At 28.5% G+C, this 19,332-nt stretch overlaps 1 protein-coding gene across 1 annotated transcript; it reads left to right on the top strand.

Annotated features, from left to right (window-relative positions):
- The first annotated feature begins 14,203 nt into the window (after positions 1-14,203).
- LOC119684804 (proline-rich extensin-like protein EPR1) lies at positions 14,204-19,209 on the top strand. The gene is made up of 3 exons (XM_038098929.1): positions 14,204-14,474; positions 17,509-17,756; positions 18,222-19,209. Exons 1-3 carry the CDS (start codon positions 14,463-14,465, stop codon positions 18,658-18,660), a joined length of 699 nt encoding a protein of 232 aa, XP_037954857.1. The 5' UTR covers positions 14,204-14,462; the 3' UTR covers positions 18,661-19,209.
- Positions 19,210-19,332: the final 123 nt, after the last annotated feature.

Genomic DNA, 19,332 nt, shown 5'->3' on the forward strand with positions numbered 1-19,332 from the left:
TTTTTAAAAGCACCCAAATTCCACAGCACCGAATTATGGTTCATAACGTCTCAATAACTAAAATGGGACTTATTATACTATATACATATATATACTATATACATAAATAATATTTACTAGTAATTTTTATATCAAATCACTCCTTTAAATACTATAAATCATAATAAATAATTTCCTAAATAATATTGTAGTAAAGTTTCATAATTTTGTCAACGATGAATAAATGCTAAATTGAGCAAAGAAGCAAGCACCATTAAATCAAAGTATGATAATAAAATTAATTTGAATTGAATTGATTAATAAAATTAAGTTATTTATTTTAAGTGGACTTAGTTATGAATCCATTAGAAACTTCAAAACAAAATGTCGGCAATGCCATATACGAGTACATAACTACAAATACAATTATGATACTTCTCGATGGCGCAAAAGATGACTTTGCATATTTTGAACGTTTCAGTTGAAATCGATCCAAAATCCAGTCGACTAAATACACTTCAAATAATGAATGAAGGCGTGAATGAAGACAGTGCGCAATAGAAGTGGTTTACGGAATAGTAATTCATCTTGAATATGTTATGATGTTATGATATACAATATCACTTAAATATGTATATCATTAAGCTTAATAACATGTTCACATATAACAGGTGATTAATCGGCTTATGGGCTGCTCAAATTCAATTCAAGACGCAATTGACTTCTTATGTTTTGTAAATAACCTAATTGAATTCAAATTTTTATGAAAAATATTTGTTAATTAATTAATATTATAATTGTGTAAGTTTTTATGCAATTTTTTTTTATTTACATTTCAAAAACAAGTTCGATTAATGTCGTTATTGTATTGCTTTCGAAATATTATGAGACGATTAATGCGTAATTTTATCCACGCGCAAGTGGTCCTTCTTTATGTGATATTTATATATTTTTTGTGAAAGTATTTCCACTTTTCAATAGTTTTAATGAAATATAAACTTAATTTATTATGTCAGGATTGATTTAAGGTTAGTCACACTTCCTTAATAAAATATGTAATTTATTACTGACAATTTTTTAATAAAATACAATGAATTTATTACTATGAAATTACTAATACTTAGTACCCAGAAGATTTTGATTTCAAACCATAGAGTTTCAAGTTTTATTTAGTTTTGTAAGAATTTAGTTATTCTACATATTATGTCCTTTCAATAATATATAAATGCTCTAATAATAATTTCTGTACCTCTGTCCAAGACTAAAGACAAGGCAAACTTCAATGTCTTAGGGATCGCTTTCCACTGACTTGAAAGAGATAACGAAAGCAAGCTTATCGAATCTCCTGAATTTTATCTGGAAAACCAAATGGTTTAATAAGGTTTACAAAGATTATCAATTCGCCTCTCCTGGCAAATATTTTTGAGGGCATCACAATGGGTAATGTATGCCTTCGAGTGGAAGAGCTGACAACTGTCAGCACGCACTTTCTGAACTTAACCTAATATTAATTCTCTTACAATAATCTAAGTTTTGCATTATTTAATCATTATATTGTTATATTTCAAATCTGCTAACTTAAGTTCATTGGAGCCTCAGGTTTTGCAGTACAAATTTTTATTATTTTGCTAAGACACCGATAGGTAGTACCAAGTTTATCATGTAAACGAAACAGACAATATTTTTAAGGTCTATATAGTTGATATCGGACAGACATATAAGAAAAAGAAAGTCTAGATGGAATATAATTTTATTTTATAAACGTTCGATTCTGTATTATTTTTTTATTACTATTAATTTTATGAAGGAGACTATAGATGGAATATAATTTTATTTTACGGAATGGTCAGTAATAAACATTAGACTTTGATTTATTTTGTATTATTTTATTATTATTAATTTTAAGAAGGAGACTCTAGTAGGAAAAAAGTTTTTTTATGGTATGATCAACTAATAACCGTTCGTTCCTTTAGTTTTCTTATTATTTATTAATTTTTTAAAGTAACTTTTTCATAGTTATTGATTAAATTCACAATTTACTTCTTAAATTGTTATTATTAAAGCGAAAAACCTCTTTTTACAAATTTACATTTTTGTTTAATAGTTTTTATATAGAACATCATAGTTTAAAACGATAGACAATTCAAAGAAAATAACTTATGCTCCGGAGAGAAGAAAAGAAGAAAGCTTTTGATATGGAGGGTCATTTTTTTATTAATAGCTTAAGGTTTATTATACGTGTTGTGAAGTAATTCCGATACTACAAAAGAGAATACATAGTTATGGAACTTGTATCTACAGTATCTGGGTTAAAATATATTATATATGTTGGAAAAAGTTCGTTATGGCCCAATGTTCCCATGGGAACGTACTGAATTGATTGATTGATTGATTGATATATGTTATGAACTGCATTCTACATCTTGTATAAGTATAAGTGTAAGTGTATAGTATAAGTGCCATTATGTGACTGTATACACCTTCTGGCGCCAGAACAGATGAGTGGTACCGTATTTTTCCTCCTCTAACCATCATTAGTGTCCCTACTAAGGAAACATTATCCCGTCAGTATACCATTTGTATTAAGTATCAATTAAAATTAATTAATTGCTCCTATTTTTTCTGATTGTTGGCGGTTTAACAAAATTCATTCATTGATCCATCAGTTTTATATATTTTATACGTATAGCTAGTGCAACTGATACTAAAGGCATACATAGATCTAAAGAAACTGATGTAATTGTACGTTGTACATCACATCTGACGAATTCATTGGTCCTATAAATTACAGAAATATTCCAATGAACTCAAACCCAGCTCAGGTTAAACAATGAATCTATTGGCGTCTCGTTCAAAGATCGACGACATTCCGTGTCAAGCTTAGATAGTATGAAAATACAAACGAGGCTATGTAATATATACACACCACTCGACGACATCGAACAATGAAGCATTTCTTATAATAATAAATAATTTGCAATTTATTGATAAAATATTTTTCTTGTAATTTTTATGTTTTATGTCTTAGTTGTTATCGTTATAATGATTTCACAGTCTTTACATATTAATTTATAAAACTAATAAATTAAAATCGACTATGTTATTAATAAGTAATTAAAAAATTTGAGTGGGTTACTTCAATTAGCAAATACTTTACTTAATTAATTATAATTTCCTTATTATGTAAAATTGTATTACACTTTTAAAACGTGAAATATTAATTAACTTGAAAATTGCATAAAAACTGCAATCAAATTTCCACCTCTACGTTTAGCAGGTTTTATATTCAGAGTTGAATAAAACTTTTCAACGCACATTACCTACCCATGGGTTTGACGGCTACAGCGCAAGCGCACGCACCCAAGACAACCACTGACAGGCAAATTAAAAATTAACCCGTTCAGTACCGAGTACCGAGTTTTTAGTGCGCTAACTGGATATGTAGAAATGAGTTAAAGCTGGAAATATGATTTGGTATTGACCTTGATATTGTGAAACAGTGGCATTCAATACCGCAATTCAGCCGACAACGAAATTGTTACCAGTTTTTTTTCCCAGTAGTTATGTTTTTAACGGTGTCAGTTAAATATTTTTCTAATGCATACTTAGAAAATGTTCAATTAAATATTTAATTTAAAAAAAAAAAGTAAAAAAAGATAAGTACATAAAATAGATTTGAAAGCTAGAAAAACTTGTCCGTTGACACTTTGGTATCGCTTGACGTTCGATCAATAAAAGTTATTTTTCTCAGTGTGCGTACCTTAGACCACTTTTAAATGAATTCTGCAATAAATGGTGACGCATAAACGTGTTCAAGGTTTCCAGGTATAATTTTGCTACCATTGATCTACGATTTTAATGCAATTACCAACATGTTTTCTATTAATTACAAGTGAATTCTCATAAAAAAAAGGTATTCGTTAAAAATTCAAATTATAAGAAATTCCTTTGTATGATTTGCACTTTAATAGCAGTCATCGGATTAATGAATGTTAAATCTGGGACCAGATCGGATCGGGTATCAACGACGAAAAAAGTCAAAAGTGAAATTTCGTTGAGGTACACCAAGTATACTTAATGTATATATCACAGTAATATATACAATACTGTGAATATGACAGTAAGTGAGAAATTAAAAACGGTATGAAAGCAGGAAAAATAACTCGCAGATGCGCACTTACCAGCCATTTCATCAGGTTTAGAATTACACTTTCGCATTCAGATAAGCTGACTTTTCAGCATATCCGTCAAAAATATCGAATGCACGATATCACCCATTATGCTGTTACAGAATACATAATATCGATAATATAAATGAGTACCTTTGTGTCTCATTTATTCCCTGAGTGATACGTTTCTATGATTTTTACGGATTGTTTAGCAGTGACTGGTGTCAGGTTTCTCGACAAGTTTAGCGAGAGTTAGAATTTGACTTTCATTGCTTAAAGATTTTGTTACGATAGCATTTAACAATAATTCTTTTCCATTCCAAATACTCGTGTAAGGTATTCACTACAAATACAAAAACAGTAAGAGCAGGAATAATGCTGTAGTTAACCTTCTAACTTTTTTTGTTTTCGTCATTTAATTTTTAAGAGTGAGGACTCATCTACACTCGCAGTACTTAAAAGAGTCAGTCATGACTCCAATCGTAGCTTTGATATGTTTTCAATTACAAAATCTCAACACATTTCATATAGATAAATATGTACGAGCACATATGTTTATATCTGCATATAGATTAATGTGCAAAGAAATCATTAGATTATATTTTGATAATTTTTTTTTTATAATTTTGGCTCACAAATTTTTGGTGGAAAGACTTTGGTGAGCTAAAATAAAGCAGCTGAAATAATGGAAATACTCGACTTGTACATAAATGGAAATTAAGAGATAAGTACCGTACCGTAAAGATGGGGTAGAAAATTAAGTTATTTTTTTTTAATTCCTTGCTTGAATTTAGAATTTATATAAAATAAAATATATCTGAAATTAATTTCTATGTAATTTTATTTATTTATAAAGCCATATATCATCGGGAACAAACATAGACTATTTACATAGAATCGCCAGGTATTTTTGTTTAATGCTAAATATCTTAATTAATTAAATGATTTATTAATTTCATGCCGGTTTGTTCTACTCCATGTGGTACGAGGCCTGCCAAGTTTTCGACTGCCTTGAGGGTTCCATTGTAGTGCAGCGTGGTAGACTTCTTCGTAACGACGTTAATGAGCAAAACTGCCTAAATGAGACAAGTGGAAACATGGTATTATGCCTGCGAAGTGTTTAATGCAACAGAGGTGTTATACTCGTAATATATTACTTGAAAACTTGATATTCGTTTTCATGCTGAACTTTCCCTCGGTGCCTAATCTCAGTATATTCATAATAATTTTTATATATTTAACTTTAAAATATATAAAACAAGAAATGTATAACGATTTTTTTATGTATTTTTTTAAAAAGCATAAAGGACAACGAAAAAATTTACAAAATAGCTTTAGGTAGCCAACTATAAAATTGTGATTTAAATATTTTTTATAGTTAAGTCAAAAATCTTGCACCTTGAGAGAATCATACAATTTAATACTCTACATTAAAGATTTAGCCCGGTGCGAGTTCAAGTAAATTGAGGTAAAATAAATTGAAATTTCTTAGAGATTTATTGCACTGCACTTATGTAAATATTTATTTATTTATTTATTGCACTTATTTGTTATTTTTGGTTAAAAGTTTTCAAATTTATTTATTTTTTAATTTAATTTACCTAATTTACCTAGTTTTTATCTAATTTACCCTACTCAAAGTTCTGGTAAATACCCACATTCGCTGCCATACCGACATAATTTACTATTTCCCACAATTTACCATGAATTTACTCGAATTCGCACACGGTCTTAAGGTAAATAATAGTTGTTCTATATGTTCTTCAAAGCCAAATACTATAAATATACCATATATACATTGTATAATTACAAAAACTGAAATGTAGCTAATATTTAGATTTTAAAAAAATTGCCTAATAGCACAATAACAAAATTGTACTCACCTCTACGGTATAATTTTAGAGTAAAATATATACCGAACAAATTGCAATGCAAATCAACCCTTATGAAAGTCTTTTTACAACAAACGAGTGCCTTTATATGGACGGACCTTTTGTTAGGGCAGTCATTATCTCTTATGTTATGATTAACTTGAAAATTGAAGAAAAAAAGAAAATAATAACATAAATAATATGAAATAAAAATGCAAAACTATCAACATCACTAGCGAAAATCAGATTGATGGGTGCCAGGATCTCATCATACAAACGCCTTGAAATCAAAAAGGCAGCAAGCACTTTTTCCCCTAAACAAAATAAAGCCAGCCAACCTTTTTTTTCTATAAAAATCATATTTTCACTCGTTGTATATTGAATAATGCGACTGAATCAGTATAGTTTCATTTGGCTTTTAAACATATCTTATACTCGTAATGTCACCCCTATTCACTTTATACCCCTGTTTAACCGACTAATCGCAGCTACGTAAAATGGTGGCGAAACGATCTCAACTATTTCGTTGTTGAGTTTCCTGTTATTGTTGTTGGTGTCATTGTCAACTGATTTAAATTCCTGATTGAAAATTCGAAAAAAAAAACAAAACTAGAAGAAAGTATGCACGGCCATTTGAGTCACCCGCTGTTTTAGGTTGTCAATATGAAGTCAGAATAAGTATGCGTGCAAAAGAGATAGAAACAAGTAAAATGAGACATTCTAACATTGAAGCCTCACGTTACTTAAATGGCATTTGTTGCTTGTGCTAATACTCGTACGCAAATCACTTCCCGATTCATAAAACTTGACGTAAAAAATATGTGAATATGTGAAACAAAAGTGGAACAATTCATTAAATGCGGTTCTTGTGTGCCCATAATCCGGAAAGTAACAAGCGGCCTATGACGATTTAACCAATTCACACGTTACATTCATTTAATCTTTTTTAATTTTTTCTTGTTTACTCGTCTGTTCTATTTTACACTAATAGTAGTGAGCGGGTTAACTTGTGTAGCGCGTGCATTTTCTTTGTTTTGCATAAATTAAAATGTTTAACCCATTAAACACCAACTTTAACAGCAAATCGTTACAGGTAAGCGTTTACGTTAGAGCATCAAACACGTGCAGCGGCTTAGATACCATCAATCTCATATAAGTTAGCAATTTATAACACAATTTACACAAAAAAACACTAACTAACTTTTTGGGAAGTGTTCCCATATCACGTGACGGTCATCCTTGTTCAATCCTTGTTCAAATCCTTTATGCAAAACGACAATTACACCAAATTATTCAAAAGTCTGGAAAAATATGTTTAACAATTACTTCAATTCTTATTGAACTTATATTGGTTTATTGTATTACACAAAGAGGGAATAATTTTCTGACGCCATTCTTTCCACTTGAACTCATTAATCCGTATTTAAAATGCTACGTCATGCCATTTCTATAAACAAAATATTTACGAGTAGTCATGAAACTGTATATCCTAGAGTATAGAGTATGGTGTAATATTGCGGTATCTTCGCAAAAAAATTTAAAAATATTTTTACAATATATTGTTTAATAAACTAATAAATCAGTTAAAATAATAACCATGACCTGACTATACATATCGTCATTAAGCGAAGTAGCTCCACTCCAAAAAATATGCTCCCTTATCTCATATATAAGATATTTATAAGGTATATAAGATTATAAGATATAAAAGATTATAAGAGATATAAGAATATAAGATTATAATATATATCAGATTATAAGATATATAAGATTATAAGATTATAAGATATATCAGATTAGAAGATATATAAGATTATAATATATATAAGATTATAAGGTATATAAGGTATATAAGAATATAAGATTATAATATATATCAGATTATAAGATATATAAGATTATAAGATTATAAGATATATCAGATTAGAAGATATATAAGATTATAATATATATAAGATTATAAGGTATATAAAATTATAAGATATATAAGATTATAAGATATATAAAATTATAAGATATACATATATTAATTATAAGTTCTCGCATACTCGCATGTACTAAATCATTATATCTCATTTTTCATATAAGCGTTGATTCTTTTATCAAAGAAGCTAAGGAAATTATATATGGTCCAATTTAAATATATACCGAGGTACAGGTGATCAAAAAGTCACAGGTTATTCAAAAATAATCTGCTAATGAAAGCACTAATAATTACTGAACTCTACATGGAGTTAGGAAGGACGTATATTTGCACAATATTGCAAAATATGTTAAGTATTTGGTCGACTTTCTTTCATATTCAAGTACACTGTGATCTTATCTTATATTAATCTGACTGAATGCTTGAAGAACTGCTACATCAGTATTTCTAAAACGATACAAGGGTGAGATATTCTTGTGCGTGAACATTTTCCCATTATTTAGAAAAATTGATATGGTAGATCATAGCTAGTCCTGAATCATAATTATTAAATTGCATTGCTAAGTATCTGATAGCACATGACATGATGTAAATGAGGTTGTAGGAGAGTTAGTAAATATCAAATCGTTTGAAAAATTATTCAAAATCTAGTCTATATATATAACCTTAACAAAAACTGTACAAATACAACAAAAATACAATAAATACATCAAAAACTGTGAAACGTAGATGCTGGCTGGAAATTTTCCGGAGCTGCTTCATTTCAACAACTGAATTAAAATGCACCTTAATCGCTTAACAGCTAATTGCACCAAAAAGTGCAATCAAATATTGTGTTACCCTCGATGGATACAGTAGTAAATAGTATATTATGGCTAACTTCCATGATACGTACACGTATGTCTTCATCATCAATGAAAAAAGTTAATTGTGCGACCCATACCCATACATTTTTATATGTAATTAAACGATACATCAACATTTTTGAACTTAAAAAAATAATTTATAATGTTATAAAATATATGATGATTAGTCCACAATTCCCTTATCTGAAAATTTTTTTTTGGCATTTTCATCTATTAAAAATTACAATTCCATTAAAGAGAAGTTTTTGAACAGTAGTGTAATTACAACAACAAATATTTTTTTAGCGTTTCCTTTTGTCGTTTGTTGACAATCCAGGGCACATTCGTAACAATTTACTAAAATATATATACTATTATTAAAGAATAATGCAAAAGTCCTAAAACAAACTCAACTTGATTAATGCTATTTACTTACTTATTGCTGTCTTTCTCTCCTAGTGGAGCATAGGGCCTCTGGTTAATGCTAACATGCACTTAAGTTTCCTTCTAATCAAGAAGGAGACTATATCTACTTATGGCGGTAACTAGATTTGGTGAAGTTTTTTCTATTGGGCGCATTATCCTGATATACTTATATTTAGACTTATATTTAGACTTGTGATATTAAGTCTATATGCCCTGGATGTCCGTCACTAATTTTAATCTATTCCCCACGTGGCGCATTTGAATTAATTTAATATACTCACATTTTTCTATTTTAAGTAGTAACCAGATGCTATGCTATTAGATTTTATTTTTTCTTATTATATTGCTTTAAACATTTAATTTGTAATTTATAATATGAAATTTATATTAACGTAATTCTGATAATACATTTAACTCTTACAGACACTTACCTAGTTAAGTTGAGAGTTAATAAAATATTGTGAGTTGAGAAGAAAAAGAATTTGCTAAGTACATATGTATACATTGCAAGATTGCTGGACCATGTCTATCGTGAAAGACAGTTCAATATTGTAAATCAGCAAGTCTTATCGACAATCCTCACGAATATTGAGTTTTCACAGAGAAAATTTACATACTCGTTTGCAGTTTAAAAATAATAATTGTTGGCACTCCATTGTACCAGTTTCTCCATACGTTCAGTTATCGAGATAAACCGACTGAAGAATTAATTTAATAGCTAATAAAATTTAGAAGCAAACTTAAATACAAGGCAATAAAAATAGCAAATTGCAGTTTTTACACTTTTTGCAAAATTATGTTAAAAAAAAAAAACTTTTTTTTTAATTTAATATGTATATCTGATTCAAATTGTAAGTAAAATATTTATTTATAAAAATGTGAAGCAATTTGCCACAAATCTGAATTTAGAAAATTACAAAAAAATCTCATTTTAAATAAACAAAAATAAAAAATAATAAAAATTGAAAAATAAGAATGATGCAAAAATCTTAAAGCAGAGGTAATCATTTAAATTTTGAACTGCAGACATTTTTTAAGCAGAATTCCGAACCAAACCCAAATTACAAGCATCAAACTACTCTGGCTTGGTGGTGCGGTGGAACTTGCAGTTTTCTCAAAACTGAAACAAAGATAAAATTGTAATTACAACAAATGCACTGCAAGCCAAGACCTATTCGAAGCCAGATAGATAGCTCTGTGCTTTGCAAACTAAGCGACGGTCTTAGGCAAAGCAGAAAGATCGCTGGTAAAGTGTAATTCACTGTTAACATAAAATTTTGCTCAAGTATGGATTGCATTATTCACAGTTTAAATGTAACACCGAAACATGATTTAAATCTTGAATTTTATTGGTGCAGGTACTTTGGTGTGGTCCGCAGTCCGCAATCCCCAGCCCGCAGTCCGCAGTCCACTGTTTGAGGTTTGTTGTCCAGCGCAAGTTCTCCGCTTCATAAAATGAATATTATACGAGTGTGTAGTATGTGCAGTATTACATATTTGTATAAAGTGCATTTTACAATGCAAAAAGTTCAATAAAATTTATCAACACACACAACCAGAACGAAAAGTATCTTTTATCGCTTAATATTGTCTTTATTAGTATCGCTTTGTTAGCCATAAATGTTAATATGCACATTTATTTTTTAGTTAGTAAAAGCTCATTATTATATATTATGACCTATATGTATTGGTGGGTGTATATATAATATATAATAAAAAAATATAATATCCACCTACATTAGTATTTTTTTTTTTTTGTTATAATCAAATAATTTATTTGTAAGTTCAATTCGAGAAGTAGTTGATTGCAATGAAAGGGTTTAATATTAAGTTGGCTTGTAGAGCAAACAATTTTTATTCCATTGGATCAAATTCTACTGAGAAACTCTACTAGTGCTAATATATTAAAGTATATAAATATTTATAAATAAATATAAATAGAGTATATAATACTCTATTACATTAGAATATATATATGAGATATAGTGAGAAAATATATAGAGTAAATAGAGTGGCATATATATTTATACCACTCAGTCAGTCAAGTTTTTAATTTGCATATAATTAAAAATCAACTTCAGAATGACTTTGCATATTTTGACGTAATTTAAAGTCATACCATAAAAGCCATAGATATATTGTATACCTTTCAACCAACTTTATTGAGTTTTCTCTCGTGTTACAAATATTTTCTTTACTAATTGCGATACCAAGTATAGTTTAGGCAAAATAAAATAGTAAAGTAAGAGCTTGTTAAAGTTTGCCAATATTTATACGAGTCCCTACTTTCAAATAATTACTATATTTCATAATTTTCAGAAGATTTTATTTTTATTTTTATGTTCAAATATAATAATAAATAGTTAACTCAAAGAATTGAATTAAATCTGACCTACCTACTAACTTTCATCACTTTTATTTTCATGATTAGAGATAAGACTATAGTAAATTATTAAATGACAAAAATAGAGTGAACTTCTAAAATATGAAGTTTAAATTTTATTTATATTAATACCTGCAGTGTCCCCATACATTTTTATTGTAATTGAATATCCTTCCACACATGTAGAGGTAATTTTTTGTCTTTTTCAGTCTACAATATTAACTTATCTTGCATTTCATGTTCTGAAAAATCTAAAGTGACCATAACAATCGAGTTTCGTGTACCCAGATACTGTACTCGTATTATCTGCCCGTTGAAATTTTGTCCAAATATGTACTTAAATTTTTTACTCAATGGTGAAGATGAAAGACCTATTAAATTACCTAAATTCAGTGGGATGGATTTAGTGTCTACTCTTCTATACTAGGGTTCTTGCGAGGAATGTGGTAACAAAACGGCGAAAAATCGCTAATTGAGGTACATTTGAAGTTATCGTATGACCTGCCACTGCAACCAACCAACCAACCAACCATGTACTTAAATATATTCATCACATTACCCACTATGTTCCGAATATAAATTTTGTTAGACTTAAAATGCTTTCATGTGTTGTTCTAGTGATCATTGCATAATCTGCAACGTTTTTATTTTTATTATCCACTATGAAATATCTTATAATAGTTATCAAGTTATATATATATTACTAAACTTAGTTTATCATGTTATGACATTTGCAACAATTTAAAATAAGTAAGAAGTTCTATTTATAATTGCTAGATTCTCATCTATAATTATGTCAGTTTCAATTGAAGATTCTCATTTAATTTATCATTTTCTAAGGCTAATATTGCTATTAATATTGCTATTTTTCCCTTTTGACTCAGACGTGCAACCCCAGAGTTGAGATCCGTAGGCTAGATATAAAATAGAAAAAATTAAATAAAAAATACAAACAGAATAGTATTGAAATTTAACAATTAAAAATAAGAATATATAATTAATTAATTCAATTATACTATAGCTGGTATATAATTTCGTTCTAATATAAACACAGCAAGTGAATTTGTTAATAAAATTTTCATAGCAAAGTAAGAAAACTCCAGGAAAGTGTGTGAATATAAAACTTAGGTACGGTTTTGGGTCAGTTGGTTAAAGAGTGCTGACACTGAGCTTTAAATTTGGCAGGGCACGAGTTCGATTCCTGGTACTTGCAGTTTCAAAAAATTATTTAGAATAATTAAATAGGAGAATTAATTCCAAGACCACTGATAATGGGTATTTGGCCATACTCGAAACAGCTCTATGGTCAGCCAAAAACTCATTTAATAAAAATAATATAAAAAAAAATTTTGTTGTTGTAGTTCACTACTTTTTGAAAAACCTCTTTATAAAAAAAATATGTTAATAAATTATAAATTATATATAAGAAACCCAAAAAAAATTTTTGATATTATTATTAGTCAACAAAAAGTATTTATAACTCAATTATAATATTCCAAATGATATCATCAACAAACAATGACATCCGTTAGGCATCCTATTGCTATATTATAAAAATATTTTATAATTAAAAATGAAGTAAATTATTTTATTAATAAATTTAAAATAAAAAAATAAATTCTTTCAAAATATATTACATATACGAGTGTTAACACAATTGTTTGAACAACTCTTGAAAATAAAAAAAAAAAAAATTGAATTATAAAAATTAGCAAAGCAATTAGCGATAATTAAGCATAAAGTGTGCAAAATTATTGTTACATTTTTGTTATTACATTATTAGTTATTTGTAATAAACATTAAAAACAATAAATTATTTCATTGTACAATTATTTTGTAATGAAAACAAAATCACATGTGAAGGCAGTTTCCTATCACAACAGCGATTTTGTCTTGAGAAAGATGTGATCTGCGACTTCTGCGACTTCTGAAGTAAGAACATAATTATGCCAGGCATTTCTACCACTCGAACAAATGTCAATTATTGTATAACGAAGCTTAATTGTGGCCACTTAGACAATTTATTTACTTGATCCAAGTTCTTTATAAATTTAAATAACAGAAACAATCAACAAACAACAACAACTACAACAGCAATAACAAAGAGAAGAAAATGAAACTCTAACCGAGTCAAATAAATATGAGTATATATTATATTTATGTACCTATATATAAACATATATTATATATTATTATTATAAATATTAGAAAAAAATTCTTAAAGCGTTTAACGAGTTTTGAAAGAGCAAGTGACTGTGTGAATGAGTGGATTACCAACGCCCGGTTACAGCCAACAACAAAAGTAACAGCACTAATACGAGCATTTCACAGATACTTTGCTGTATCTAAAGTTGACTTATTAGAGCACTTAACTGCTAAGTAAAAAGTAAAATTTTGTTGTTGTTAATAAATTATATATTTATATATGCTGTTTATATGCTATTTCAATCAAGCAAACTACACAACTACATTAACCGATAGTAAAGCCACAAAATAGCAACATTGTTAGGCTAAAGCGCAACAATAATCTGATTGAAAAGAGCCGAGCTTAATACACACAAATGCAGACTTAACCAAGGTTTTCCGCCGTTCGCTATAAAAGTCTAAGCCATGTCACTGCGGAAGACAGTTCATTTATAAATTTGTCGCCGTCGGTTTCAAGAAACAAATCCTCCCCGATACGCAACGTTTCGGTTAAGAGCCACGTGCGCCTACTAAATTAATAAAATCCTTTTCAACGGACAAAACGTAAAGGCTACGAAATTCAAAAAAATATCTTTAATTGGTCGCGATTCGCAGAGAGCAGTTTACATTGTCGCTTGAAGGATATACCCGCCCCGCCCAACGAACTACAACACAAAAAATATGTTCCGCTTTGTGAGTTTTTAAGTATCTTTATTATCAAAAAAAACAAAAAAAAATGAAAGACATCAGTGTTCTTCTCAAATTAAGAGTCAATGTGCTTCTGGGAATAAAAACTAAAATGACAAATTAAAGATTAAAGTCTATAATGTTGAACTTTTTATTGAGTCGGAGACAGAGTCAAGAGTTAACACATTTTGAGATTTTTTAATTTTTGTGACGTCTTTATAAGCAATTTTAAAGTGATGTTAAAATATTTAATTAAATACTATAAACGTTTTTACAATAATTAATATACTTGATACTTGACTTAGAGTAAAATATGTGAACATATATTTTAAAAAATCTTCTATTATATATAAATTATATGTAGATTATAAATTTAATTTTTAATAAAACATTTGAGTACTTCCATTTTGGAACAGTCCTCGTTTACACTAGGGAATTAAGTTTTATACTATGCAAATTGTTGCTTTTTCACCTCACTTTATTCTAAATATATAATCAACCAATTTTAATAAAAAAATTTTTACTAAATCACAAGTTGTTCGTTTAAGGCCAGGTACTTCATATATAGAAAAATATATGATGTTAATTTTTTTGTCGAATATGACGCGTCTTATGAAGAAAAGAAGTTATTATAAGGGTTCGAATAGTAATAAAAAGACAACAACAACAATTTAGTTAATTGAAATTTGACTGACCATACAACACTGTTTCAAGTATTACTAAGTATTCATCATCAGTGATCTTATGAAAAAGGCAAATTTGTCATTTATTTATTGTCATTTTATTTTATTTTATTTTATTTTATTATATTACATTTTATTTTATTTCATTTTATTTTATTTTATTTCATTTTATTTATTTTTTATTTTCTTTTATTTTATTTCATTTTATTTTTTTTATTTTATTTTATTTTAATTTATTTATTTATAAAAAAATAAAATATTTAAATTTTTTCTAATTAACTAAATTTTTGTTGTTGTGTTTTAATTACTATTCGAACCCTTCTAAAAACAATGTATTGTCATTTATATAGTAAATGTAAATACTAATTCAACGACTTCATTTTTCACATTCCAATTTAATACTCCATTTTAGTTTAATAGTTTAGTTGCGGTATTTTTTTTCTATTTTATAATATAATATAATATTTTAAAAAAATATTGATTTTTCTGGCAAAAAAATCTTGGAATTAAACATAAAAAAATAGAGTGTACCAAAAAACTTTACTAATCTGAGTAATATTTACAAGGCAAGTGCCACGAGAACAGATGTTGCGAAGATCCGGCTATAATTCTGCGGAACTTCAATTTACCCATATACCCATCCCCACATGTCAATGTTAAAGTGTGTATATACAATTCATTTTGCGACATTCTAACGGAATTTTCCACCCAAAATAGGTCAGACCCGATTTGAGAACTTTATTCCATAGCGAAATATAATGCAAGCATTTACTGATCATTTACTGATACTGGTCATTATTATGTCACACTATGTCATATAATCTAAAATTTTGAATTACTTTGACCTCTGAGTTTTCTGGAAAACATATATAATGCTATTTTGGTTTATTTAGGTGCAAACAAAATATCAAGTCACCATCTAGTTTAGAAAGTATTAAAGACGCATGTTTTATACTTTCTTCGGTTATTTATTTGGATATACCAAAAATATCCATTTTCAATTCAATATCTAGTATTTTAAGTATTGAAGAGGAACCCCCCATGAAATAATTTTTCAATTCATTATTTAGTTGATTTAGTATTGGAGAAAGACATTTTATCCTTTCTCCGGTTGTCAGAAATATTATTTTTCAACTGACTATCTAGTATTAAAAAGAGACATGATTTATATTTTCAACTTATTTAGACTTCTATAAATCTTGTTTGACGATGTCTTCTGGTAAAGCCTTTTAACGCAGAACTTTAATTACCTTGTGACAGTATCTTTTCAACTTGACTAGTAATAACTTTTAAGTAAAAATATTAGAAAATATGAGTAACAAAATTTTATGGAAAATAGAATATCGTATTATATTTTATATATAGACTTTAATGGAAATAAATATGTGTTTACATACATCCATGCATCATATAATATATAAGACTTTATTAAAAAAAAAAGATTAGTTATATATTCATAAAATTAAAAACTACTGACTTAAATTGACGTAGATTTAAAAAAGATATATTGGATTTTTAAAATTGTGAAATTGGATAATATGTAAAGAAATGCTCATACTCACAAAACATTGATGCAGCTGATGTTTGTAGGTCTTTTTAAAAAATAATTGTATAACCATCAAAAAGACGGCAACGAACAATCATTATTCCACCCAATGTAAGGATTACGCACTGAATTCAGCGAAACTTCTTTATCAACATTTCATGAACTTTGCTGGGCCAAGACATAAAGTCTTGCCTAACGCTTTGAAAGTAAATTAATGCCTTCTTAATGAATTCCGACCGTTTTTTCAACAATGGCTGGGAATACAAATTAAAATTCATCAAGCAGTGATAAGTCATAATAAATATTATAGTACCATTGCAATCTCACTAATCAAATAGTAGGATATGTAGTTTGAACGAATTCAGTTTTATGGTCAGCCAAATTTCAATAAATTAACTAAAATTTTTGTTGTTCTCTCTTCATTTCTATGCGAACCCCTCTAACTTTTAAATAGTTTCGGACCGTCATAAGACGCGTCATTTTCGGCAAAAAAAATTAATATTAAAAGTATTCGGTTTTTGATTAAAGTGTATTTTTTTACATGAATTAAATAATATTGGTATTATGTATTGAATATTATTCACTAAATGATTAAATAAATAATTGGAAATTATTAAAATATCTAATAGCATTTTAAGGGTATTTGGTATTGTACTGTATGTAATAAATAAAATAGAATGATCGGATCTAAATATATGTAATTACTTATTTAATGTTTTCATAATGAAACAATTAACGTTAGGGTATTATATATTATTCATGTTCTAACTACTTCAAATTTTTAATTTTATCTCCTTTTTTAACATTGCAGTTAGTAGTTACAACTTTAGTGGCTTTCGCTGCCAGTCAACACTATCATCAAAATCCGCAAACGGCGGCAATTATTAGCGAACAACGCTATCTCTCAGGTGATGGAAAATTTGGAGCTGCCTACGAACAGGAGGATGGCATTAATTTCAAAGAAGAAACCGACGCGGATGGTACACGTCATGGCAGCTACAGTTACGTAGATCCTACTGGCCAAAGACGTACGATTTCGTACACGGCAGGCAAACACGGGTAAGTGTAGGCGGTGCAAGCCAAAGCTGTAGAGTTGCACACAAGACAAAGCTTAAGAAAGCATTGCTGCAACATGCAAGCAAATTATTTATGTTGCAACAATACTAGTACTGTGCCATTATGACAACATAGTAGTGAAGAAAAAATATTGAAACGTGACTGGCTGTCGCCAACACCCAAACCGGTGCTGGGGTGCTACTGACCGAATTCCAAACGACAACAGCTGCAAGCTATTGAAATTAAATAGGAAAACATGTCAAACTATCTCTGTGGGGTTTTAAATTCCAATAGTAGAGGCGAAATAAATAAATGTTGTCATTTAAGCCAAAATTGAATTTTTAACGCTTAATTAATCTTGTTTTTGTTATAAAATAGTGTTACTGATTTCATAAGTGTTATAGATTTATATAATTTTTTACTTTCAATTATTTATTAAAAAAACAATAATTTGTTTACTCTTTACAGCTTCCAAGCTGCTGGTGAACATTTACCTGTTGCCCCACCAGCACCACCACAGCCCATACCACAACCTGGATATGCACCACAACCTCAATATCAACCACCATCACATAACGCCTATCGTGGCGGTAATAATGACTATGATGATGGCTCATATGATCCACGTTACAATGATCCTGGTTTTGGTCAAAATCAACAGCCAGCATATCAGCCAGCACCACAGCCACAATATCGTCCACCAGCACCTACCTATAATCCACCACCACAGCCTGCCTATAATCCACCACAACAACAATATAATCACTACCAACCACAGCAACAACAACCACAACAACAACAGCACTACCAACACACCACACCCAATCCACATCGTTTCTCACCACCTGGTAAATTGTCACTTAATCGCACACCTGACGGTTTTACCTACAGCTTCAACAAGGTCTAGAATAATAATTTAGTATCTTGTTTAGTGTGTGAGAGAGATAGATTGAAATTTTAAATTGTTTTTATTTTTTCTTTTTATTATTTTCTTTTTGCTTTTGTGTTTTTTAATTTTATTTTGTAATGTAGTCGATACTTAAGAATTTCACATACTCTCATGTAACGTAACTGCCGCTATATACTTTCTACTATTTTAAGATCGCGATCTTTTCTACTCCCACAAATACTTTCATTTTCTCTTTTAATTACTCTTTAATATTCTCAAATTAACTATCTCTCATTTAGACTTTTATTTCATTTTATCTCTAATATCTAATATCTATTTCCTAAATAATTTTGATACTTCGATTTCTCTTGTGATATAAAAATTGTTGCAACAATTCCTACACATTACTTTTTAATATATCTATTCTTTTTTATTAAATCAAATTTTTAAAAGTTTTCTTTAACTATTATCAAGATATATATATCTTTATATATAATATATATTATAATATTAAACAATTTTAAATGATTTGTAAAAAAAGAAGTGTGTGTGCTTATTTAACGAAAAGAAAAAAAAATTACAAATAAAATTTTATGATATAAAAAAAATGTGGAACAAATAAAAATTTTTTACTTATCAAAAACAATATAAGTATATATGTTTAATTTTATTCCAAAAATCGCTAATCGA

The sequence above is a fragment of the Teleopsis dalmanni genome, chromosome 2, assembly GCF_002237135.1.
Source record: "Teleopsis dalmanni isolate 2A chromosome 2, ASM223713v2, whole genome shotgun sequence".
Taxonomy (NCBI): Eukaryota; Metazoa; Arthropoda; class Insecta; order Diptera; family Diopsidae; genus Teleopsis; species Teleopsis dalmanni.